The sequence below is a fragment of the Plectrocnemia conspersa genome, unplaced genomic scaffold (assembly GCF_051122295.1).
Source record: "Plectrocnemia conspersa isolate PC_06_02 unplaced genomic scaffold, ASM5112229v1 ptg000001l, whole genome shotgun sequence".
Lineage (NCBI taxonomy): Eukaryota > Metazoa > Arthropoda > Insecta > Trichoptera > Polycentropodidae > Plectrocnemia > Plectrocnemia conspersa.
The window spans coordinates 5,994,120-6,020,468 of record NW_028277165.1 but is presented as its reverse complement, the minus strand read 5'-3'; the positions used below and the strand labels follow the sequence as shown (position 1 = coordinate 6,020,468).

Genomic DNA, 26,349 nt, shown 5'->3' with positions numbered 1-26,349 from the left:
TATTGCTCTCGTGTTAATTGATTTTTGGCAAATGAAAATATATCAATATTTTACTCATAATATATATTATAATCCATTTTTATTACTTTATACCACTCTTCGTATTAACGGCTTTAAAAATGATAATACATCTTCAGCCCACTTCATTTGCAGATCTGCATTCGTTGTTATGCTTATTTATAATTAGAAATTATCTACATAAACCTAGATATGCATCTCCCTGGTATAAAATAGATAATCTCAGAGAGTTTAATTTGCAAATCTCGGATCAAGCATAGCTCCCTGTTTCAGTTCAACGTTAGTGTTGAATGTTTCTGAAATGTCATCCTAAATACGAACTCTGTATTGCACATGTTTCATAATAAGTTTAATGAAAATATGATGATATGGACAAATTTAAAAAAAGGATCCATCCTTATTTAATTTGTTTTAGTGTTAAATATTTCGCTTTATAAATATGTATTAATATATTGTAAAAAAAAAATATGTCACATTCTAATCAAATTTTGAAATATTTTTAATATGCATATTTTAATATATTTAAAATAATTTCTGAATTATTGTAAAAAGAAGCTATTTTAAGACCATATTATAAATTAGATAAAAACCTTTAATTACCATTATTTTTACTCACACACTCTTAAGAATAAATAGTGCAAGAGAGAGAGAGTTTAATTAAATTTCTCCTGTGTCGTCGCCTCGCATCTGCATCTGCGGAAATCGAGTGTTTCCAGAAGTTTGGCCCAGCCGGCGCGCGGAAAACTTGCGGGGAAAATCAATGACGTGTTTTCCATACGCTTAAGCGTGTGTGCCTTTCTAGTTAAAGCACTCGAAATCTGTTTTGGATGTATCGAACCAGGACATGAAGCCAATAAATAAGGCTTTGCAGCGACAATGAGAAAACTGCGGCGCGCGTACATGTACGGTATACCTAGGTATGTTGTGTAGAAGAGAGACCTATTTACCACCGCCCCTTGAAATATGACGCCCGAGGGACTCGCCCTCGTCTCTTGTTTACCGCCGTTCAGACTCTGGATACGGTATGATTTCTAAGCCGGCGCGTTTTCAGTCAGTTTTACTGTTTTGGATCACTGCGCGACGCGAAGATTTACGTGTTTCCGATGACATTTGCTTTTGTGATGTCGCTAGATTTGTTATATTTGAAAAATACATATAATTTATTATAAATAAACTACTGAATATGTATTTTATTACAGTGGTACGCCTCAAAAATACAATAAACAGCGCACATCCGATGTTTATTGTTCTTACCTCATCAAAATATAAATACTTTCATACATAAAAAATTAAAAAAGTGACTCACTTATAAATAAAAAAATATTTTTCATAGAGATGCTTCGAAACATATCGAATTATATTTAATTGAGGAACAGTTTTTCGTTTGAGAATTATTAATGAATCTGCTCTGTTTTTATGATTTTGTGATCAAATACTTTAATTTAGGCAATTAAGTATATGTCGTCTACACTTATTTTTTATAAATGGGTTTTAATAATAAATAGCTACGAATTTTCTTACAAAGTATTTTTTTTCTTTATTTAAAATGGGCATCACAAGTCTTTTAAATACATTGCCATTAAATACTTTTTTTAAATATCAGTTGGTCGCCTGACTTCAGGCAACTTTGTTCTTCTTGTCTCGATTTTTCTCTGGCGAGTGTTGTGTAATTGTCAGATTTAGATATCAACATTTTCATCAAAAGTTTCGAAGGTTATTAATATTTACTTTACATATATAATAATTATTAAGCTTGCACTACACCCTCTGGAAATTGTCCAAACCGAAGTTCAAATTTCATATGCCGTCCGAACGGCGGGCGTGATTGACGTACGCACGGCGGCTGCTGTCATGCATTTGCGCGCTATCAAAAAATGTGCCAAATAACCGCAATTTTTAAATTATCATATTAATAAAATTACGCTACTAATAATTATAAAAGTTTGTGTGGGTACTCACCAATACAATATCAGTGTAAACTTTTCGGTCGTAAATATTCAATTTACGCAAAATCTTTGTCGGCTTCTGCAAAATGCCATAAGCCATAAAAATGATACTTCAGAATACGAACACCACATCTGTGACTATCCTAGAATTTGTCGCCATCGATTCTAAATAAGAATTCGTTATGGTGTGACATTTATATAAACCGATCTAGGAAAATACATAAGGATATTCGAAACGATTTTTCTTAACAAAATCAAGTACCACTAATTATTTTTTTATTATTTAATTTTATATGAAAAAAAATATATTAACGATATCTGTTAGAAGAATATACTATCAATGTGGTATTATAACTTGACCACGTGACCAAGATGCAGCGCTCAACGTGCGTGTTAACCATAGGACGCCTACGCGCATACTTAAATTAAACCGAGCTACTCGTTCTATCTCAGTTTGCGAAAAACCATATTATTATCTCTCCCACTCTCGTCACTTAACACGCGAGAGAACAAAAGGGGAAGTATCTCACCGCTCGCGCTTGAAAGAGCAGCTCCGAATTCGGTTTCTTTGACTTCGATCCGTTTGCCGACAATGTTCGGAAGCGCTCGAAGCTGGCCAAGTCGACTGAATTACCCCCACTTTACCTTTCGTTCTCGGTAACCTCGAAAAGATTTTAGACCGAACTCGACCCAAGCAACTCACTATATTTTCCGTCTTTGGGCAACCTTGGCCAACTTTCAGAGAGTGTAGTACAGGAATTACAGTATATTTTTATTTATTTTTTCTATTTAATCAATCCACCGTCCAAAATAAGTATTATGCAAATGGTCAAACACAACTGGATTAGCAAAATATATAAAAAAAAGCTCATCGCATTTATATTCATAAAAATACTGAACAATAGTCCACAAATAATGAATTTTAAAATAGTACCAAAGAAATATAATTTGGTAACCTTAAATATTATTTTTTTTAAATACGATTGCTATCGACTAACCTCTCTAAAGTTTTTTTTTTAAGAGAAATTATGAATAGTGATGTATATTGCCTAAGAATCCATAGTACACCATGAAATTCATATAAAAATTTCATAAAGAGAAAAAAAATTAAAAGACTGCCAAAATAAAAGATTTAAAAGAAGCGAAAGCTCGGTTTAAACTGACAATGGATAAATAGAAAAGCTCAAAGAATAAAAGATATTTCAACATTGTCGTACATGCTGAAAACGATATATTTAATCTATGAGTTGCTTACATTTTAGAAAAATGTGATTCTATCGAAATTTTAAAAATTAATGAAAATCGTTAGAGTGAATTTGGAATTGTTTTTGAGAGCGATATATATTTAATCTTACTTAGAAAAACATTTATATTAATATATGATGCTAATAAATTATTAAAAAATAATTATGTAGATAAATTAGAATTTATATATTATTCTTACCTGATTTATTTAAATAAAATAAGATTTTTCATTAAAAATATATGTTTTATTGCAGATATTACAAGTTGCCCAACATAATTACACAACAATAAGATACATATGTACATATATAATATAATGTTTTTATTACACTAACGATTTGGTTCGATTTTTTGCCTTTACAGTATTCATTTAATAGTCTCTATTTATATAAATATTTATATAATTCATACATACAGTATTCAACTATATTAAAATATACAATTGGAAAGCGTATCGATTTAAAACATTATACGTTGTGTTATTGTCATTAATCTTATTTACAAGCCTTTTTAGATAATATGTATAAATATATTTAATATGATAACAATAAAATGGATACGTTTTTTAAGATATACATTTATTTATAACATTATTAAAGTTACACAATTTCTTTCGTAAGAAAGTAAATAATTTATACATCATATTTACAGAGTATTTTATATATGAAGGTATACTATTTATGAATATGATATTTGTGTATTTTGTTAAACTATATCATAATACAAATATTTATGTTAATTATAAATAACACATATGTAGAATAAGAGTATTTATAAAAAATAAAAAATAAAAAATAGTTAATTAAAAATAAAATAAATAGGCACAAGGTTTTTTACTTAATCAAATATATTTAAGTATTTATTGACTGATAACAGTTATTAATATGTAAAACTAATTTTGGTTAATTTGCAAATATGTGTTACTCATTTTTTATGTATATATACAATAGTTAATATCATCAGATATATTGATTATAATTTTGAATTGCAAATTTTAATTGGTTATTTAAGCTTAGTAAATTTGCAACATTGGTTTAGTTATTTTGACAATCTTAATTTAAATTTTGTAATAGATATATAATATATTTATGCTTGCTTTAGTTTTTTTAAAAGATAATCTTTTTTAATTATTTAACAACATTTATTATTTATTTTTTTTAATTTTTTCTTACTTAAACACGTTAATATTATTATTTATTCTTGCATTTATCGCACAGTTTCACTGAAATATTTGAAAAATAAATTGAATATTTTGGTATACAAATTAGTATGTTTTTAAATTATATAATACATAAAAATAAACATTGTTATAAATCAGTGATTATATTACATTATTTTATTGCTATGACGTGTAGCTTTATTTTATTATATATGTAATAATAATTAATTTTTAGCAAAAAATACATACCGACTAGTTGAAAAAAATTGCAAAAATAGCTTTTCACATGTACATATTTTTATGATATTTTTTATAGTAAAATAAAAAAATATGCACATTAAATATACAGTGGAAATTGATTGCAGAAAAAAATAAAAACACGATTTTCGAATTAAAATCCAAAGAATAAAATATAAGTATGTAAAAATCATTACAAATATCATTTAAAATACTAAAACGAGACTTTAAAAATATTATTTTTAAGCAGAATTAAGAAAAATCTATTAGGCCTTGAATTAAAAAAAATAAATATTGCACACAAAAACGTAAATATATTATTTTACTATATATATATAATTGTCGAATAGCGTCTGTGATTTGATTTAATGTGTTTATTGAGTTATTGTTGACGGTTAGTTTATCACTACTAAACTAGACGTTCAACTATTCAGTTATATTGAATCCGATCGACCAGCACGTCGGTTATGAGTTCAGAAAATAGTTTTCAGTCGAATATTATTTGTCTTCGAGCAACATTTGCTCTTATCTCTCATCCACCCACATATTACCCTTTTGTGACCCTTCCCGATCATCGCCAATTTCCAACATGGCGCCGCCGAACGGACTCCGCGCGAAATAAAACAAGCGCACAAAACCACCCAGACGGAAGTCGGCGGTCGTAAGCCATCGTTGGTTATGGTATCGTAAAGCTATAAACACTCCATTTGCTCACCCACCCCACCCCGTGTGTGTTTTTCCTATGTACATAAGGGCGGACCCCGATATTAACTGCTGTGTCCCCCTGGTTGGCTTTACGTATGATCTAGACCGAGTAATTTCTGAACTCTGCTCTTCCACAGATAAGCATATTTACGTCCGCCCGAGTCAAAGTTATGCCTGGGGCGTGATAAAAATTTATGCCTTCATTCGAGACGCCTCAATACGTTTTTAAATTAAGTGAAAAGTTCGGATCGGGAATTGAGAGAAAAGCGTCCGCGGGTCTTCTTTTGACTTATTGGGAAAAAGGAGGTTGTGGAGAAAAAAGTTATTAAAGTTAAACCAAATTACAAACATATCGAATTATAGACTGAAATTACTCGCGGAATACTTACAGGATTAGGTACACTTGATTTAGTTTAAAATAATATTGACGTTTTACCTTTTTTTCTTTTACATATAGTCCTCATCTAAGTATTTTTTTAAGTTAAACGGCTGACAGTGTTCCAACTATTATAAAACGATTTAAAAATTTTGCTTCCTTAAATTTTGATGTTGTGAAAAAAATATTTGGTTCTTTCTGTAAAGTTTAAAATAAAAATATAAACTTTTACTTCTGCTTATTAAAAAAAAAAATAGTATGAACCTCTTAAATAATTTAATACTATTTATTTTTATTTTTAAAACTTTTTAGATGTACAGATGTGTTTAAATAATCAGACTTAAGTACATGGTTGTGCTTCCATTCTCAGAAACTGATTTATTAATAATTTTTAAACACTTCATCGTTTTATTATTTTTCTAGCTAGTGCGATTAAAGTCTTAGTTTTTTGTCTCAAAGTTTTCCCATGTATTTTTGTGAAATAATTACTGACAAACATTTTAACTAGCTTAACGCCATGATATGGTATAAACTAAAATTGTTTTATTATTGAATTTAATAAACCTAGAGTTTAAAAACATAAATGAAGTACGACCTATGGAAATGATTTGATAAATCAGAAACTAAAAGTTCAGATGATTCTTAAAAAAAAATACTTTTTTTTTGTATAAAGTTTAAGCAGCGTTTAAATATAATTAGACAAAAAAAAAACATCTGTACCTAAAAGAATACGCACACTAAAATTTTTCTTTAATCTGACCATAAAATACTGTAATTGAATAATTGGTTTATTCAAAATCTGTTATTCACAAAATTCATACAAATATAAATTCATTTAAACAAACTAATTCAAAAAATAATAAACAGACAGAAAAATAACAGAACACATTTTTTTACTAACCTTAATTTTTGGGACTAAATTTTGAAAACTAATAATTTTTTTAATAATCACTTATTCTGATTTTTCGATTTGAGCCCAAGTATTTTTGGGTAATAATCACCGACTTAAACCAGTGCTGGTTTTTAATATTGATCAGAATTTTTTTGCCGTAAATAAATCAAGAGCATCCAAGAATAGTATTCGCGTGGATGTTGATTAACGATATTCAATAATAATCATTGGATTATCATTTAACAAAAAAAAACAACACATGAGCAGCTTCAAAGACTACCAAAAAATTAAGACCAACAAGTTATATAAGTAAATTTTGTAGGTTAACTTTTCTATGATTTACATGCTTATTTTTAATATTGCAACTACCCAACCGAGTCGTGCGCTGCGATCTCTGGTCCCTACTAACGTACGTGGTGGGAATGCGGCAGATCTGTATGACCGTGTTTAACCAAAATAACGCTCAAACCATAATTTTGCTTAAAAGACATTTTTCACTACAGACTTTTAGGGATTACCTTAAGAATAAGCAACCTAGATCAACGACTTTATCGACGATAAAAAGGATAACAATCTAGGCAATCATAGACCTTTTATTATAGCGACTAAAATCTGTACGCTTTAAAAATAGCTTTGCCTTCAATAAAAATTTTAAATCCTGGACAGTGTAAGTCTAAAAATGTATGCTCTCTCTAAAACAATCTATTTTTAATATATATGTTTTTGATATTGCTTTAAATATTGTTTATTACCTAAACGTTAGCGCTTAAAGATATATAGATATACATTAAAAAAAATTAACTCCCATTTTTAATATGCAATATTGAATCAGAAACGGCATACACTTACTGTTTTGAACATTTTTTTTAGATGAAAAAAAATTGCTGAGGATTTAGCTATTTTGCTAAATTCTAGTTATTATCAGATGTATCGTTCACAATTTTAATATTTTATAATGCGCATGTATTTCCTAGTCAAATACATCTTGACAGTAAAATTTTGAGATATTTTGTTAGAACACATAAACACAGAATAGTCCGAAAAAAAGTGCCCTACTATTTTATCTTGGGCTATTCTGATGGGGAACATATTAGTTAATAATCTTTTTTATTAATAAATTCTCAAATAATTATACGAAATAGTATGTTATTTTAAATATAGTTTTATGATTAAAAAATATTCATTAATTTATCACTAAATTATATATTATAAAAGCACATATATTATATAGGGATTTATTTGGTAAAATGGTTTAATGCGGGCTTTTATGTCAAACCATTAAACTTAACCAGGCAAACAAAACTTAAGGAAACTACACGTCACAAAGAAGTTTTTTATTATTATAAATAGATAATTTACCACGTATTATTAATACAATTATATTAATTAACAATTAAAACAACAACACCCATCAAAAGCCACACCCATCCAGACACATCCGACCCAAAAGTTTACGTCACATTATATACAAACACAAATAGACAATTACCCTATGAATTTTTAAGCACCATTCCAATCATATACTACGAATATAAATATTTTAAAACATTATCACAGTTTTAACACTTTACGTACAGTAGTTACATATGCGCTATAACAACGTCAAACTATTTGATTTTAATCATTCAGCAGGTCACGTACTCCATGTCCAATATTTCTGAATGTGATTGAGAATGACTGTGGATATGATTAAATATGTACACGTTTTTGGATTTATACCACTGTTGCCCAAATCAGCTTCGTTGAAATGAGGGACGTTTTTACCCTTATTGATTGTGTGACTGTGCTGATTGACATTGTTGTGCTCCTTACCGTTTGACGATATAGCGGACTTGTCTCTATTGTTGATTTCGTTGGACTCTTGGGACTCATCTTCATCGTCGCTGTCGCTCTCCGCAGAGCCGAATTGGTTATTGGGTGAATTTTCTATGTCGTAGTCCACTTCTTCGATTATCTCTTCGATTATATGCTTCCTTGTTGATCCGGGAATTTCTGTAAATATTTTGTATGTCAAACATATGTATATTTTGTATGAACTTAAATTAATAAATAAGTAAACAGACCTCAAAAATACGATATAAATTCATATAGGATTCGAACACAATATTTCAGGTATTAGTCATTAACTTATACCACTAATCTAATGTAATAAACTAGCTTAGTTCTTTTAGAATTATTAATATTTTTTTAGTGCAAACTGAATAATATAAAATTATCTTTGAATATAGTTAAAATATATTAAAGTAAGCTAATGCATTATTACAATAGACTTATAGAATAGTTCATCTTTTTCTAATTTTATTAACACAAAGAGAGAATGGAAGTTAGTTAAATAACGATTATTTTAAACTGACGTAATAACAAAGCTTATATTAATGCAGTACTTTAGTAAGAGAAATACAAACCTTAAGTATCTAATTTTATTAATGTCTATAAATTGCCTAAAAAGTGCGTTAAAATAAAAGATGATTCAACGATAAAATAATAAAAATATTATTCATATCTCATTTCTTCCATACTTGTGCCGGAAACTTTTGGGCCTTCCATCGTATTATAAAAACGGTGCTTTTAACATATTACACTGACATTTATGACATTACTTGAGAAAAAAAAAGATTTTGTGAAACGGAATTTAATTTTAGGAGCCTCGGAAATTTTAAAGTACGTAACTAAGTACTATACATACATTTTTATAAAAGCGTTTTCAATATTAGATTATTTATATATATATTTATTTTATACACATATTAAAGACTCCATAAGATGGTTTAGTATGTTGTATGAGCTAATTATTATTCTGAAATTATTTTAAATATAGTATATATTAAATTAGTAATTAACGTTTTAGACAGGAATTTACATTATTTATGAAAATTTTCCTAAGGTTAATAGCAAAGTTTTGTAATTGTATAATTTAATATGTATTTAAAATGTTATTAATATTTTATTTGACCTTGTTGTTAAATAAAGGTCATAAAATACGTTCTCTTTTAACAATTAGTTTATATTATAATATTATACAAACGTTGATTTAAATATAAATATTGGAAATAATGATAATATATTCGAATAAATTTATTGCTATAAAAGAGCTTTCTTTTATTTAAAATAGCACATTCATAAAATATATCAATAGCTAATGTAAATTAAAATTTTATATTTATTAATTAAGAATGAACAATTTACTAGGATTATTGCAACTAATGTAAAAGATTTATAATGCCTGCACTACACTCTCTGGAAGTAGGCTAAATTTGGCCAAGGACAGAGAATATAGTGGGTTACTACGGTCGAGTTCGGTTCTGCCCGCTCTAAAATTTCTCGGAAGTTGTCCGAGGTTACCGATAACGGAAGGTAAAGTGGGGGTAATTCAGTCGACTTGACCAGCTTCGAGTTCCGAACATTGTCGGCAAAAGGACCGGAGTCAAAGGGACCAAAGTCGGAGCTGCTCTTTTGAGCGCGAGCGGTGAGAGACTTCGCTCTCTTGCGTGTTAAGTGACGAGAGTAAGAGAGATAATGATATGGTGTTTTGCAAACGGAGAAAGAACGAGTAACTCGGTTTAATTTCAGTATGCGCGTAGCCGTCCTACGGTTAACACGCATGTCGAGTGCTGCATTGTGGTCACGTGGTCAAGTTATGATACCACATGCCTATCGGGGACTTCAACAGACTTCTACTGACATCTTTGAATATTTTAGCGCACCAAAAGAGATAAATTATATTATTATAACAAATATTGTTAATATATTTTTTTTCATATAAAATTAAATAATTAAAAAATAATTAGTAATACTTGATTTTGTTAAGAAAAATTGTTTCGAATATCGCTAGGTATTTTTCTAGATCGGTTTATATAAATGTCACAATATAACGAATTCTCATTTAGAATCGATGGCGACAAATTCTAGGATAGTCACAGATGTGGTGTTCGTATTCTGAAGTATCATTTTTATGCCTTATGGCATTTTTCAAAAGCCGACAAAGATTTTGCGTAAATGAAATATTTACGACCAAAAAGTTTTCACTGATATTGTATTGGTGAGTGCCCACACAAACTTTTATAATTATTAGTAGCGTTTTTGTAATAATATGTCAATTTAAAAATTGCGATTATTTGGCACATTTTTCGATCGCTCGCAAATATGCCGGCTGTACGTGACAGAAGCTGCCGTCCGGATGGCATATGAAATTTGCGACAGTGTGGTCGCTTACTCGAAGTCGTAGGTCTCGGCCGATTTCAGTTGTAACTTAGGTTCGGACAGCTTCCAGAGAGTGTAGTGTAGGCATAACATAAATAGTAATTTTTAGCGATTTTTATATTACTAAAATTCTTATCATTTTACTTTAAATAATAAATAAATAAACAATACAATATAAAAATATTGTACTAAAGTTATTAACCTGTATTTGAAAATAAAAAAAATATGGTAATATATTTTTTATAAAATAAGCCGACCATACCTTTAAAAAAATGTTTAGGATAATTATACATTAAAAAGATATATGTTTGTGTATACTGTAAAAAGTTTGTAATTTCTACAATTTTTAAGTTATTTTTTCATTTTTTTTTTAAATATGTGATACATTGTCATATCATGTTTAACAATAAAAAGTTTGTTTTAATAAAAAATAATCTTGCTTATTAAAATATATTTTAATATTCCAATACGTTAAATTTCCTCAACTAAATATGGCTAAACATTTATTTATAGATAAAAAGTATAAGAACGGAATACCGTAGTCCGTAACGTCTCAGACTAGTTACTCTAAAGTTGCGGGTTTGAGCCCCGACAGCGCCAATCGAATTTTTATTTATAAAAAAATGCGCTACTATAAAAATACCAGTCCCAGCTGCAGTGACATCTATTGTTTATAAATTATATAACAAATAATAACTTATATTTATTAATATAGATGTCACTGATTTCCAAACTTTCAGTCTGGTGGTTACTACTTGTAGGTATTCATTATATCTGATTAACTTATTCAGTTGGTACAGATTAACCCCGTTATAACGTCATGTTACAACGGAAGATTTAATAAACTAATAAAATATTATATAGTAATAAAAACACCTAAAAAAATATATTTAAGTGAAGCTGTTTTTATAAATAAAAACATAAAATCGCTGATATAAATATGACATGCAGTTTTTTTATAAAGGTTTTTTGAAAAAAAATTCTAATAAAAATAATTAAAGACAGGATTTAATATTAAATTTAAAATCTATTTGGTTACTAAAGATAGGGCAGAAAATTGGGTAACAAAAACGTATTAATAAAGTCGCATAAAATTTAAAAAAAAATTTAAAGAACGTAAAAATATTGTATAGCATCCAAATTTTATATATTTTAATGTTTTCTGAAAAAAAAAAGTGCTTAACAAAGTACTGAAAATATAAATTCTCATATAAAATAAACATATTTTAATTAAAAAAAAAGTATTAATAAGATTTATAAAAATGATACTAAAAGATATATAGAAATTACAGTATCTTCTGTTTTATATATATATTTATTAATTATTATTTTTCGGTGTTTAATGCCATATTGTATACTACTCATATCTACTAAACGGTTAAAATAACAATAATTTTAGTGTTTAAATGTTTAGCTTAGAGATGGAAAGGTTAACAACCCAAAAAAGAATTATGTAATTTGATCAACTCTAAAATTCCTGAATTTAATATCATTGGAATATTTTTTTCACAATCTAATATTTATCACAAAAAATGTACATATTTATTAATGCAATATTTTTCAGAGTGTTTTAGCCACACGTTCTATATAAGCTTATACATTGTCTTAAGGTTTATTTGATAATAATGATTAATACCACTTACCATACAGTCTTATGTTGCTCTCAACCTCACCCAGCGAGTTCTTGGCGACGCACCTATATCCTCCTGCATCCGCCGTCTGAAGTTTCCTCACCGTGAGGCTCATCTTGGATTCAAACAGCGATCTTGGCATGTCGTGCACCACATACTTGTTCGACGAAATCACCATCTCGTCTGCGAACAAAAACCCAAACCACCACATCATGAAAGTACATACTATGTAACCACCAACCAACCGCCGCGTGTTGCCATCAAACGACACGTTACTCGCTCAAGTGTCGCGCGACACCGTTAAGAAACCGAATGGGGTATTGTATACCTACATATGCACGTATGTATTACATCTCGTTTCGGCTGGAAACATTATGGAAATGTCGAGTATTTTGTCATTTTTTATGACTGTGATCTCTCCGGTTGTGATAGTTCCTGAGCGGCGGTGTAATGAAGGCGTGTGTACAAAAATCTAAATGATGTTTTGATATGTTTCTGTATAAAAGCAAACTATAAATTATTGTTATCATATAATAAACAGTTTGTTTATTTATGTTTTATTATAATTTACCTGGCTTATTTTATAATGTTGTAAGATATTAAAAAGTTGTATTTTGTAACACTTTAATATTAGATAAAATAACATGTGTTTTAAAGCACATGTCATTACGTCAAAGCTAATTTGTATTTTTACATTTTATAATGATTATTTTTAGGTACCATTTTAAGGTTAAGCCCCACTTACATTATTTATCTTAATTTGGGCACAATTAATAAAAATTTGGTAAGTAAAAACATTAATCAGGAAAATATATTTTCAAGAAAGTTTCAGATAGAAATATGTATTTGGTTGATAGTCAATGATACAAATAAAATAATTAAATCAAGACTTTTAAATTTTAAGAGAGCTTTTAAAACTTATGTGGCATTATAGGAAAAGTTTAAGTAATTTAGTGTTAAGTTGATAACGTAAAAAAATTATTTCAAAGAAAAATTAAATAAATTTGCTATATTTGAAGTTATGTTTGTGACTTAAAAAGCAGTTTTAAGTCACAAACATAACTTGGAATTTTCATTAGAGAAATAATCAGGTAAAATATAAATTTAATCCAAATTAAAATATATCTTTGTTCATCTAAATACATATATTATAGGCTAATGTAGCACAATTGTGCAGAAATTATGTTGAATTTTAAAAAAAATCTGCGTCAGATAAATATATTTAAAATATGGCGGTCACGTTGATAAAAAAAAATACACATGCACAGCGAGATAAGGGGTGACTTATCAGAATAATATTTGTGTTTTTTGGAGGCCATCATTTATTTCCAACGACACAAATTAAATTAAATGAGTCGCGGACAGTCTCAGCTTAGTCGCTTTTTGGGTGGGACGAACAGTTAGAAAAGGGGGGCGACTAAATTTGATAGAGCATATTATTATTATTAATTTTGTAAGCTAACTAGAGCATATTAAAAACGGCTTTCTCAATGGCAAACTTAAATGCATGCGTTATTTTTTTCTCAAAGCGATTAAGTCATTTTTTGTTTTATGCAGTATACTTTGTAACTCAAACCGTTAAAAGGTTTCTTACGGTGGTATCAGCACAAGTAAAAAACAATATGCTTAACTAGCTTATTTTATATTCTAATAGCATGAATAATCCATACAATTGTAAATGGAAAAGTGGTTAGATTAATTAGTATAATTAAAAAAACAGCTTTAAACTAAAATTATATTGTTAAATATTTTTGATGTCGTTTTAAGTAGTTATGATAATATTAAAAATTAATAATTTATTTAGCACTAGGGATTCTGAAGTCTCGGATTTTTTCGATTCCCGGGACTCGAGACCTAAATTTTTAAAATCCCGGGAATTCCCGGGACTCGAGACTTTGATTATTTTTCGTATAATCATGAAAAAAAATTATGTTAAAAAATTAGCTTAATATTATTAACTTTAATTAGCTTATTATTATTAACTTTAATTAATTTATTATTATAAACTTATATTATTTGTGTTATAGGTACGATAGGTGAAAATTTATTGAAACAATTTAAAAACACTTTATTCGATATTTATTTAAATTTAATTTATTACAATTTTTTAATCGAAATATTTATATCAATATTAAGTTAAAACCTTTACTTTTGTAAGGAAAAATATGTTTTTAAAAACACCAAGGCGTTTAATGATTAATCACATAGCCTGTTCCTGGTTTTAGTGGCAAATATTCCAGATATAGAAAAAACTCTCTCGCTTTCTGTAGATGTTGGCTTAATTGTAAGCGATGATTTGAATAAAAGCTCTAGATTCGGAGTTCGCTTGATAGTTGAATCTAATATCTGAAACTTTTTAAAGTTGAATTTTTTATTTCTAGTCGTTGAAATATTTTGGTGGTTCGTGCGACAGAGTTGTGTTGATTTCAAATATTTTTATTAAAAGGAAATTAACAATAATTTCGGAAGTTAATAAAGTGGCATCTCGACGACTTAGAGCTTCAACTGCCAGTTTTATAGGAGTGAGTACTTCACAAATATTTTCCAATACGTGAATGTTCGATTCATTCCAAATTTGGCCGATGCCAAGATCAATTAATGATTTTCTTATGCAATTTCGTAACTTTAAAAATCTCGAGATCATGGGTAATAGGAATTCCACCTTGTCTTCATATCGAGACATAAATTAAGCTCGACATCAAATTCGCTCTTTACATATTTTTGTAAAATTGCACTTCGGAAAGTCTCGAGTCCCGCGTTATTAATTTTTAAATTCCCGGGACTCGAGACAGCAAAAAATCTTTGAATTCTCGGGAATAAATTCCCGGGTTTTCTCGACACAGAATCCCTATTTAGCACCATTACCTGGTGATAAGAAGTTTATTTTACGAGCACACACATTACCGGACAACAGAGGTCCTGCGCCCCACGAATACCGCGCTCCTAGTTGCTTTTAACAACGATAATTATATTAAAAATTAATAAGCTATTAAAATAATTATGTTTTGAATTAAACAGGGTTAATTAAAATATTTTTTGACACAAATAAAAATTAAAACATATTCTTATGGAGAATATTAGGCGTTTATCAAGAGTATAGAATTTGATATACATATATTAAAAAAACATCTGAGACATTTAAAAGATAAAAATCAATTAAGGTAACTATTATGATTAAAAAAAATATGTAAAAATATATTTAGTTATAAATAAAAATATATATTTAATGAGTAATAATGTGAATATATTTTTTTCATTTCACTCAACAGTAAGTAGATGTGACATGTCTGATATGCGTATGTATTATTAATATTAAAAATATGAGCATAAATCAAATGGTGGCATATAGTAGGATTCAATTTATATTTATAAAACGTCCCAGTTTATTCACGTGATAGATTCATATTATATAAATATACCGTATACATTTTCGACATAATTTGATATGGTAACTAATCATAGCCTTTGTAAACGCGAAGAAAACTTTGGACCTAGGTCTTAGGCAATATGTTCACGCTTGATAGGATGCGTACGGTGTGTACATAACAAAAATATTTTTTGACAGCCGGATGATTTATAATGTAAATATTACGCTACCAATTTTCAACAGAGCATATAAAAAAAAATACTTCCACCTTTTTTATTCCAATATGAATTAAATTTAAAATACCTTCATCAAGCGTCGCGTTTGAATTTAACCAATATTTTTATAGGTGTATACTTTTCGTTAATTACCAAAACGATCAACGATAGGTGTTTCAAGTGAGCTAACTTAAAAATGTCGCGGTTTTCCAAAGTTTCAGATGCTAATCCCGTCGCTGTTATCTCCAAGAAGTTCCACTTCGAACAGATCCTTGCCAGATGTTCGGTAAGATGACGGCGCGAGCTTTTGATAAATATTTAAATATATGAACTTCGAACAACGCTTCAAACCGAACTTTGATACTCCCTAAATTATTATCGTCTTCTATAATGGATGAACCGGTAAGCAAGTTTCAATGATAAGCGCATCTCGAACGAAGCATTTTTAGAAGATTTATCAATATATATTTTGGTATGCTACATGCAAAGTTGTATTTATTTAATTTTGTCAATCAATTTCACATTTTTTTTATTATATTGCATATTGTTAATTTACGCCATTAACAAAATTGATCGCCATACTGAATAGTACAAATTTAATCTAAGTTTATTCGTTCGCATTGAAAACGTATGTATGAAAAGGTACATTTGTTGGTGTATTACTGTATACTAAAACAATACACGAAAAATTCATTAAGTTAACACGTTACTGAAACACTAGGTATTGTTTTACGGTTCCATCGTTGGCTATCTTACGCTACGAGCTTATGTTACGTGAAACGACACACACGGCTTGTTCGTTGAATACACGATTCAATTATGATATTTCTGCGAGCTTACAGAATAGAATTTCAACAATAATATAACGTAAACTTCTCTATGATATTTAATATTAAAATTACCACGAAAAATATATTGAGTTTCTAAATACAGATTAAATAACTCAATTTTCACCTGACATTATACTTATTAACATACAATGTTTCGTTAAAAAAAGTGCTCAAAAATCATTTCAAATATAATTTTGAATATAGTATATTATATAAAATTAAAAACCTATGTTTGACAAGTTCGTTGAAATAATTCGTAAAAAAAACAATTTCAAGCGCTTACGTCTTGGCCGCAACGAATAAGAACAAGGGACGCGATCGCGACTCTAGATACTCTAGTCACCGAGCATTGGCGGATTGTTGACACCGCCTCTTAGTATTGAGTAGACGCTACAACGAAAATAAAATGAATTGTAATGTTACGCACCTAAAGTTTGCGTCTTGTACTCATAATCTTGCGCATTGCATTTGAATTTTCCCGATTTTGCTCGTAAAATCTCATCCTGCGCCTGTATAGTTATTGCGCTCATATGTATAATTTATTTAATAAGATTAGCAGATTGCACATATTTTTTTAATCGCTTGATACTGGTCATTATTTTATTATTAAATCTTATTTTCAGGTATTGCTAACATTCTGTTATAGTTTTTATGTTCTGAAAAATTATAAAAAACACATTGAAAAAATTTAAAAAAAATATATAAAAAATAGCATTTGGTTAACATTTTCAATAATACTTTAAAACCAAATATGATATCTTTGAATCACATTGGAACACAAAAAATTGAAGGAATTACATAAAATAATGATTAATAATATAAAAAAATCTCAATTGTAAAAAAATACAATACGGCTGAAAAAATGAAATATAAACCGTTTTTTATAAGAGCAAAAGAATTAATATTAACAATACCACGAATTAAAATAAAAAATATAAAATAAGTCTTAAAAATTTAAAAATTTTTATTTCTGTTAATAAGATATTTCATTCATTAAAAGTATCTTATTGCTTGATATATTTCTAAAAGTAACACAATTTTTGCTATCGAAAATTTTAAAATTCTAATAACGCACGCCCCCGCTACATGCGCCTGAGCTACAATATTGACATATTATTGCTCGTATTTGGTTGCCGTCGTAAATACCTTTATTATACCACAATTAAGATTTAAAAAAAATATATTTTTGAATGTATAAAAAAAGTAATAATATCTAGGGTAAAAGTCAGCGAAATATGAAGAATAAGGTAATTTTTTAATTCTAATAGAGCATCATAAAGCAATATCATATTATTTCTGTTTACTAACATTGGATGTTTATTGGTTAAATTTTTATGCATGTTTTGAATTTTCCTACAACATGATTCACCTGTAATAGCCAGGCTTAAAGTACAAAATCAGAAAGATGAGAACATCACCGTACTGACACTCTATACTTTTTAGTGGTAATTTAGTTTGAAAGCATACTATGCGGTTTTAAAATTGTCTTGATCTTTTCTGATCCATTTTTTATCAAAGGTAATGACTTGATTTAAAAATGGTTTCCTACTGGTTCTTAAAACTGCTATTTTTGCCTGTCTACATATTTGTCCATTTTATTTACTTGTTCTATGGCAACAAGATATCGTATAAAGAGGCAATCCTTAAATTATCTACTATTTAAAGGTAAAAAATGGTAAAATGTAGAATTTAGATATTTGTGGATTAGCTCTAACAAGGTTTTTAAAACTTGTTTTATTACCATTTTACATAGGAGTAATTTTTACTTTTAATATTACCACTAATTTCTCTAACCTCGTCAAATCCCAAATTTATGTTTTTCGTAGCCTGCGCCGTACTTTTTTTTATTTTAAACTCAAACAAAAAAAGATACGTTAATCTGTTCTCTACAACATAATTCAAGACAGCAAATTAAAAAAATAGCACAACACTATTGGTAAAATAATAAATATATTTTTTTACTAGGAACATAATGTTTCAATAACATTCCGTTTCCAATGTAACGCACGCCCTTATCTCTCACTCATTCTCGTCACTTAACACGCGAGCGAGCGAAAGGGTATGTATCTCACCGTACGCGTCTGATTTATTAAAATGAAAAAATAATATCAACCAGAACAGACTGGGGCAAATATATTTTCGAAACATAGACAAACGTTGCCCTGGCTTCTCCAATGTGAAAAAAACAGAAATGTAGAATGAACGTTTATTGTTGTTAATAATAATCTTATATGTATAATATTCACGATTGAAAAGGACAATATTTAGATTTAGGACAATACTTTGAGAAAATAAACATTTAAAGCGATTTTAGAATAAATTTTATATATATATATATATATACATACTAGTGTCTCTCAACCAATAGTTGATACTCTTCGGCGATGCTTCTACGTAACACTCCAGCGTCACATCAGTTCCCAAAGGAGCTCCAACCAGCTGATTAGGAACTTGAATCACCGGATGAACTGAAACACACAAATTCAAGAAACAAACATTTTATTTTTAGATTAATTACCCAATACTCACAATTTACGTTGACCATAATCCTTTTGCTGACCGACGGAGGTACTCCGTTAGAAGCTATGCAAAGGTAAGCACCCATCTCGGATCTTGTTATCTTGGCCAATTTCAGCTCCTCTCCTTGGTACGTGGTGACTGTCGGATTGGAATTGGACAAATTTAAGGCACGTCGTCCGCATTAATTAGCTTAGCGGGAGTTGCATACCTTTGGCTTTGCTGCCGAGCGGCTCCCTCAGGATTATTTCGGTGCCGTCTTCCCGCCTCCAGACCACTCGAGGATCGGGCGAACCGCGAGCCCGACAACTGAGACGTATGGTGCCTCCTTCTGGAACCACTACGTCACCGGAAGTCTCCTCTGGTATGAAATCGGGCGGAATCACCACTTCCAGGGTGCCCATCTGTTAAATAAAATCAAGTTATTTTTTAACATATCCAATTATTATGTGATAGTTCAATTTATTGATAAGATTTATTGTATATAAATAAAATTCCTATGATGTTTTTGTGCTTCATCAAGAACAATTAAAATCAATGTCACTTTTTATAGCTTAAATATCATAAAACTGTAATATTTAAATATAATAAAAATATTGTCATAAATCAATCATTTATTAGCTGTTAAAGGCCCTGCTATGTAATTACTACAAATATAGCAAAAACAATTCGGTGAGTCAACACATCATCAGAAAGTCATTGTTTAAAAATACTTGTACGTGGCACAGTGTAACTAAAGAGTAGTTGCAAAAAGCTCGGAGCACTGTGACACATGTACTGCACAGACTCTAGATACACACTGTAGGTGGACGAAGGGAATGGATATTGAGATGGAAGGATAAATGTATGGGAGATAAGAAAACAGACAATCGCCAACAGGCAAGTGAATTGGTTTTAACTGATTTTAATAGTTTTATTGTTGTAATTATGATAGATTTAACAAGTTTAGAAAAAATAATTCTGATTCTGATTTTTACTCTTTTTAACACACCTAAAATAATTATTTTATATACCATAAATATGTATGTACTGTACATAAAAAGTGTTTCACTCTACTAAATGTCAAAATTAAAGTGATTTTTTTAGTAATCAGCACTTCAAAAACAATATTAATCGCTATTTACATTTAAAGCAACTTTTACATCCTGGGCCTGTGCTAATTGGTTATGATGCAAAAGTATAATATAGACTCTTAATATCATAAAGTTCAGCTTTGGAGGTGGTCAATGGGATTTCTCCATGATTGGTTCAGAGTTGTTTCATTGTTACATTGATTATAGACAATCCATTTTTTATCTTCGGTCACAAGATCATACAATTTGGTTCGTTTTTTGTTCAAAACTCAAGGAAACACATGTTGTAACTTGGTCCAGCAGGTATGTGGACCGAGCGTACTTTAAAACTATTACAGTGCGATGCAGATGTCTCACCACCTTCGATATTTTTATTATTATTATTTTTTTTAAAAACAATTTATGCAAGAGAATAAATAAGCATTTTTATTTTTAAGTAAAGTTATGGCAAAACCTAAATAAATAATGCAAGATATACAAATACAATATCGACTACGGTCGACGATAAACCAAAGGGTGTAGAGTAGGGCAGATATGTTCAAAACTATTTTTTTAGTTTAATTTAATAGGAATATCTAAAGCGATTTAGTACATCCGCGTAAGGAAAAAAAGTAAATTTGAATATGCGAATGCAGCAGTATGGCAGGCTGCACGTGCGGAATGTGCATCTGAGCGGTCGATTCAGGCATAACGCGCCCGAGATGAATGTTGAGATAGGACCCGAGGCCTCCGTGCCCGGCATCCGGTCGTTACACAGGCTGCTGTCGTAACTTCCGCACTAAAATACTCAGCACTTTTTCCGCCGAAGGCCCCCCTCTCGCTCTCTCTATTTTATTCCCATCAACACGGCCGTGTTTGACGTCCCACTTTTCCGCGACTATTCCCCGTCGTCGCGTGTAGGAATAGTAATTTTTTGAAAGCGAGTTTGCCGAACTTTATAGAAAAAAGGATATAAAAGAGTTCTCTTGGTGTTTTGAATGAAGTTTCGATATTGGGATTTTTGTTTCCGCTCTTGAAAAAATTCAGAAGCTCACGTATAAAAAAAATGGAACCAACGGACGGATACTAGCAGTATTTAATATCAATATTTTAATTTCGCGATTTAAGCCTTTGTTAGCATTAAGATGTGTCTAATTAGCCGTATTGTAAAGCAACCTGTAATTTATAAATATCCGTGTGTTAATTTAAAGCCGAGTTAAGATTAAATAAATATAGAAAGGTACATTGAAAATTATTTTAAATAATTGTTTGTATATTACAATTTTAATTTATTTAAGTAGCGTACTCTTTTAATTTTATTTTTATTTTAAGTAAGTTAAATCAATGATTTAAAATTAATGCAATTGATTTTTATTACATATATACGACCCTGTCTACTTTTATTCACAATTTGTATTATTATTTTTGGTATAAATAATTTTATAATTAACTTGCGTTTAGTTAAATACCTAAAGCACTAGTCAGTATGGCTGTGTTGTCATTTTTTGTGGTGCGCCAAATTTTAATTGTTTAGGTCAGAGGCTTCCAGACTGGGAGGCGCCAGCTAACTCAACTGTAAATCATTTATTAAAAAAATATTCCTAATGTTTGAAAGGAATATATATTTTTTGTCTTGTTACAAGAAAAACTTCACAAAAAATAAATATATTAATGCTAATACAAAATAGTTGCAATAGAACAAGAAAAGATGAACCGCAAAGTAAAAGGATATACAAGTTTTATAATAAATATTGTGGAAAAACCCAAAGATGTTTAGTATGTACAAATCTTTTAGCTAGAAATAGTATAAAATCATTCAAATTACATTGATACATCCATAGAATATTTTTAAAGAAAATTGCATGAGTTAAATGAATAAAAATGAAAAAAACATAAAAAAAATAGTTTCTGTTCTTTCAAATGCGATTCTAGCATTGAACAAGAGTTTTTTTTTTTTAATTAAAAAAAATAAGAAAAAAATAATTTTGTTAAAATTAAAATAAAAATAAAAATTGCGAACCTTATGCAAAACAGTTTTGACTAAAAATAAGAGTTTGAATTATAATTTATGATAAATCTGAATATGCGATCAGCTAATTCTCAAGTACGTCCTTTGAAATTTGCAATAAAAGTAGATAATATACCAAATGTAGCTAAGAATTCTATTATTTTTTAAATTCATGTAAGATATTCTCAATGAGCTAAAAATAGCTCTCAATTCCAGATATGTACAACCTAGCTCGATTTTAATTAATCATCACGATATTCATCCGTGAGATAAGAAAAATCTAGGTAAACCTAATCTGTGATGATCGATCCGAATTATAATTATATAATAATCACTAATTCAGATCTCCCAGACACGATAGAAATTTAAATACACCAAGTTCCGTATGGGATTCGAACCCAGGCCTTTCAGGTCAATAGTCATTTATCGTGCTATTTGATTGCATTTGTTCGATATGTTACAGAAAATCATTTTTCAACTCAATTTCTGGTAAAGTCACATTTAATGAAATTTTTATTTTAATTAACATTTTTTTATGAGAATGACAGTGAGTTAAATAACTAAATTGGATTGATTAAAAAGAAAGCACTGTAGTTATCTAAACGCATTGAACGATTCACAGAGCAGCTCATATGTCAAAAAAATGTGAGCTAGGAACTAATAACATTTATCTAAAATATATTAATTACAACAAAAACAGTCTTTTAAGAGCTAAGTAGTTCGAAAAATAGTGTGATGATATGAAAGCTAAATACACCTCACTTTTATTTTACTGTAAAGTACGTTAGTTATCTTGTGTAATAATGATTCGTAGGGCTTTCGAACTTAAATGGGAAATTTCTATTTATTTTATTAAAACCATAAGAAAGAAACAGAATTATTTAGAAGTCATAAATTTGTTTTTAAACTTGCCTCTGAAAAAAATTAAATATTAAAAATATAGTGATTAAAATAAATTGAATGGACCAAAAATCCATTTATTGATTTAAAAAGCCAAGTTGAAAGCATTCATAAAAATGGAGATAATCAATTCCTAAACAAGAAATAAATATCTTAAACATGACTTCTAAACCAGAAATGATATTAATGTACATACAATTTTTTTACTAAACATTTGCAGGGTTTTATAATGCAACATTTTTCGTAAACGAGTTACTTATATAATTAGTAATAATTAGTTTAATAAAACAAAATATTATTTCAATAAAGTTTAATACAGGTTTAATCAAAAATAATATATTTTGAGAGACTCGAGCAAAACTATGCGTGTGCCATTGCCATTATTAACATCCTAAGAATGATATATATATTTTTTAATACCGTCGACTTTGAGAACCACTAGTTTGAAAAAATAATAATACAAAATTTTGTAATTATTATAAATTTATTAAGCTATTAAGTTTACCTTTAATTGATTGGTTTTCGTAGAAGCCGTTCTGTCGTGATTACGATTTCTCTAAATGTAATAAAAAATTTTTTTTAAATATTTATTTTAAAATTTCGGTAATAATCTAATAGAGCAAGTATATGCTTAAATAAAAGCTTTTGTAGCATGTTTATTGATTTGATAGATTAAAAAAAGTTCAAATGGTTTTCGTTAAATATTTAATGCAATTTTTAGAAACGTGTTTAATTAATTTGTTGTTTGTCATAATGCGCAAGTTTTACTATGATTTTTAATTATGATTTGGTAACGTTTTGAATTGCAGTAATTTTGTTTCCCAGTGTAATTTTTAATTTTAATAAATAATTTATTACAAGATATATTTACATTTATTCAATATATTTTTAAGCGTAAGTTCTAATGACATTTAAATCAGTTATAAAACGGTTGGTAAATAATAAATATCTTTGTGAATTAATTTATTATCATAAAGCGTATAATTATATCGAACTCATAATTAAATTAAAACATAAAAGTAATCCATGTAATAACTAAGAACATAAAATGTATGTTTTATAACATTTTTAGTTAATAGTGTTACCTATCTATCGTTTAATGTTTTTAGGCTAATTGTATATTTTTAATATTTTTTTGCGATAGATCAAATCATATACCATTATATTATTAAGTAAATATAATACAATAGTAATAAAATAAGCAAAATCAAATAAGGAAAAAAAAATTGTATACAAAAAACTTAAATTCGCAAATCTTCCATTTAATAATTGGATTGATAAAGAAAAATAACAAAAATATTAGAACTTTATATATTGCTAGTATGGAAGGAGTCATTTTTAATTTAAAGTATGTTCAAATTTTTAAGGTGATACTAATTTTATAAACATTTTTAATGTTACATTAAAATCGAAAAGTTATGATATAAATATTATTTTCTTAATATTAGTTTTATTATAAAAGTTCATTTGCGATGAAGAATTAGTCATCATAATAATTTTAGATTACCAAAATAGTAACAAAGAATTAAAAACACGAAGAAATATACAATTTATAATAGAAAAATCAGTGCAATTTTTTAACTTGCAGTATTTAGTAGTAAATTAAGCACTTTATTGAGTATTGCGAATTATAATCAATGTGACAGTCTTTTAAATAATGTCAGATTATCGTTAAACACGAGATCGATTAATTTGTTTATTAAGATTGAACTTGTATGTTAATATAATACATTTTAAAATAGATATAATATTTGGTTGATAAAATACCTATCTGAATTAAATTCTCGTCAGCGTGTAAAAACTTTTGTAAGGTACAGAATTTATATAAAATATTAACATATATTTAATATTTTGTTATATTGTATTATTTTGATAATTTGTAAAAATAAATCATACATTTTCATTCCCTTTGTGACTTTTATTCTTACTATAAATAATATTATAATGCAATATAAGGCTCTGTGCGAAACAACACGTCTGTCTGTTTAACCCCGTCCATTATGTCACGTAACGTCAGATATCACATCTAATATTTTTTGACGCGTATTCCTTCACAGGTGAAAGACAAAAAATAGATTTCATACAATTCATTGTCACACTAAATAATATATTATATATTTATTAAATTTTATTTTAAATCTGTAATGTAAAAAGCTTTCCTTTGTAATGATATGTAGCAACATTCAAACTCAACAAAATCCAGATATCTGAGAATATATTTAGATATGATTTTAATCACATTGAATTAATATACTTTTGCATTATACAGTTAAAATACAATAAAAATAAATGCGACATTTTAATTGTGTCTTAAAAATTTATATAAATAATTTAATTTAATTTAGAAAAATAAAAGTAATTATTTGAGAAAACTAATTTTTAATACTAAATATGTGCGATGATTTAAGGCAGAACTTAAATATAATTATATTTAAGTTAAAAACAGAGCATATACGACAACAAAGACTCGTTTGTATATAATTAGTTAGTGGCACATAGTTAAATAAATCGTTATAATAAATTCCATTAAAATATAAATTATGGTTTAAACTATTTTTTAATATAACTTCGAGCAAATATCGAATATCCGAGCGGCTGTAGAGAAATACAGTGGGTAAGGGTAATAACCGCCCTTGTCTGCGCAAACTAAAGACCCGTTCGTTTGCCGGCGAAGACTACGCTGTTTAATATAATTAAACTCGTGTACCAAGATTACAGGGGAGGTCTCTGGATTTCGCTACGAGAACATACCAAACACCTGTATTGTCAAGTCATAGCGTCGGATTGTGTACGAAGTATTATGTATGATTATATTACAGAGGACTTTAATTATTTAAAAAGAAATACACATACATTTTTCTAACCAAAACTGTTTTTAACAACAACTAACTAATGGCTTAATGAAAAATAATAAAAAAAGTTTAATTTATATTTTTATATACCATAAAATTTTGCTCGACAGAAATATGACAAGGGTTATATTTATTATGTCTACAGAGCACGATTAAGTTAAATATATTTTTTTGTTAAATAGGCAGATTAATTATAAAC

At 28.4% G+C, this 26,349-nt stretch overlaps 1 protein-coding gene across 2 annotated transcripts in view; it reads right to left on the bottom strand.

Annotated features, from left to right (window-relative positions):
• Positions 1 to 4,744: 4,744 nt before the first annotated feature.
• LOC148238555 (lachesin-like) overlaps positions 4,745 to 26,349 on the bottom strand; it is a 68,564-nt gene continuing 46,959 nt past the window's right edge. The window contains exons 5-9 of one of the 2 annotated variants that reach the window (XM_088185601.1): positions 19,550 to 19,742; positions 19,351 to 19,479; positions 19,170 to 19,289; positions 12,422 to 12,592; positions 4,745 to 8,570 (exon numbers count right to left, since the gene is read on the bottom strand). In XM_088185601.1, coding sequence (XP_088041727.1) covers positions 8,212 to 8,570; positions 12,422 to 12,592; positions 19,170 to 19,289; positions 19,351 to 19,479; positions 19,550 to 19,742 — 972 coding nt within the window. In that variant the 3' untranslated portion in view covers positions 4,745 to 8,211. Of the gene's footprint in view, positions 8,571 to 12,421; positions 12,593 to 14,471; positions 14,762 to 19,169; positions 19,290 to 19,350; positions 19,480 to 19,549; positions 19,743 to 26,349 lie in introns of those variants that run through there. The other variant, XM_088185612.1, reaches the window with a different exon arrangement.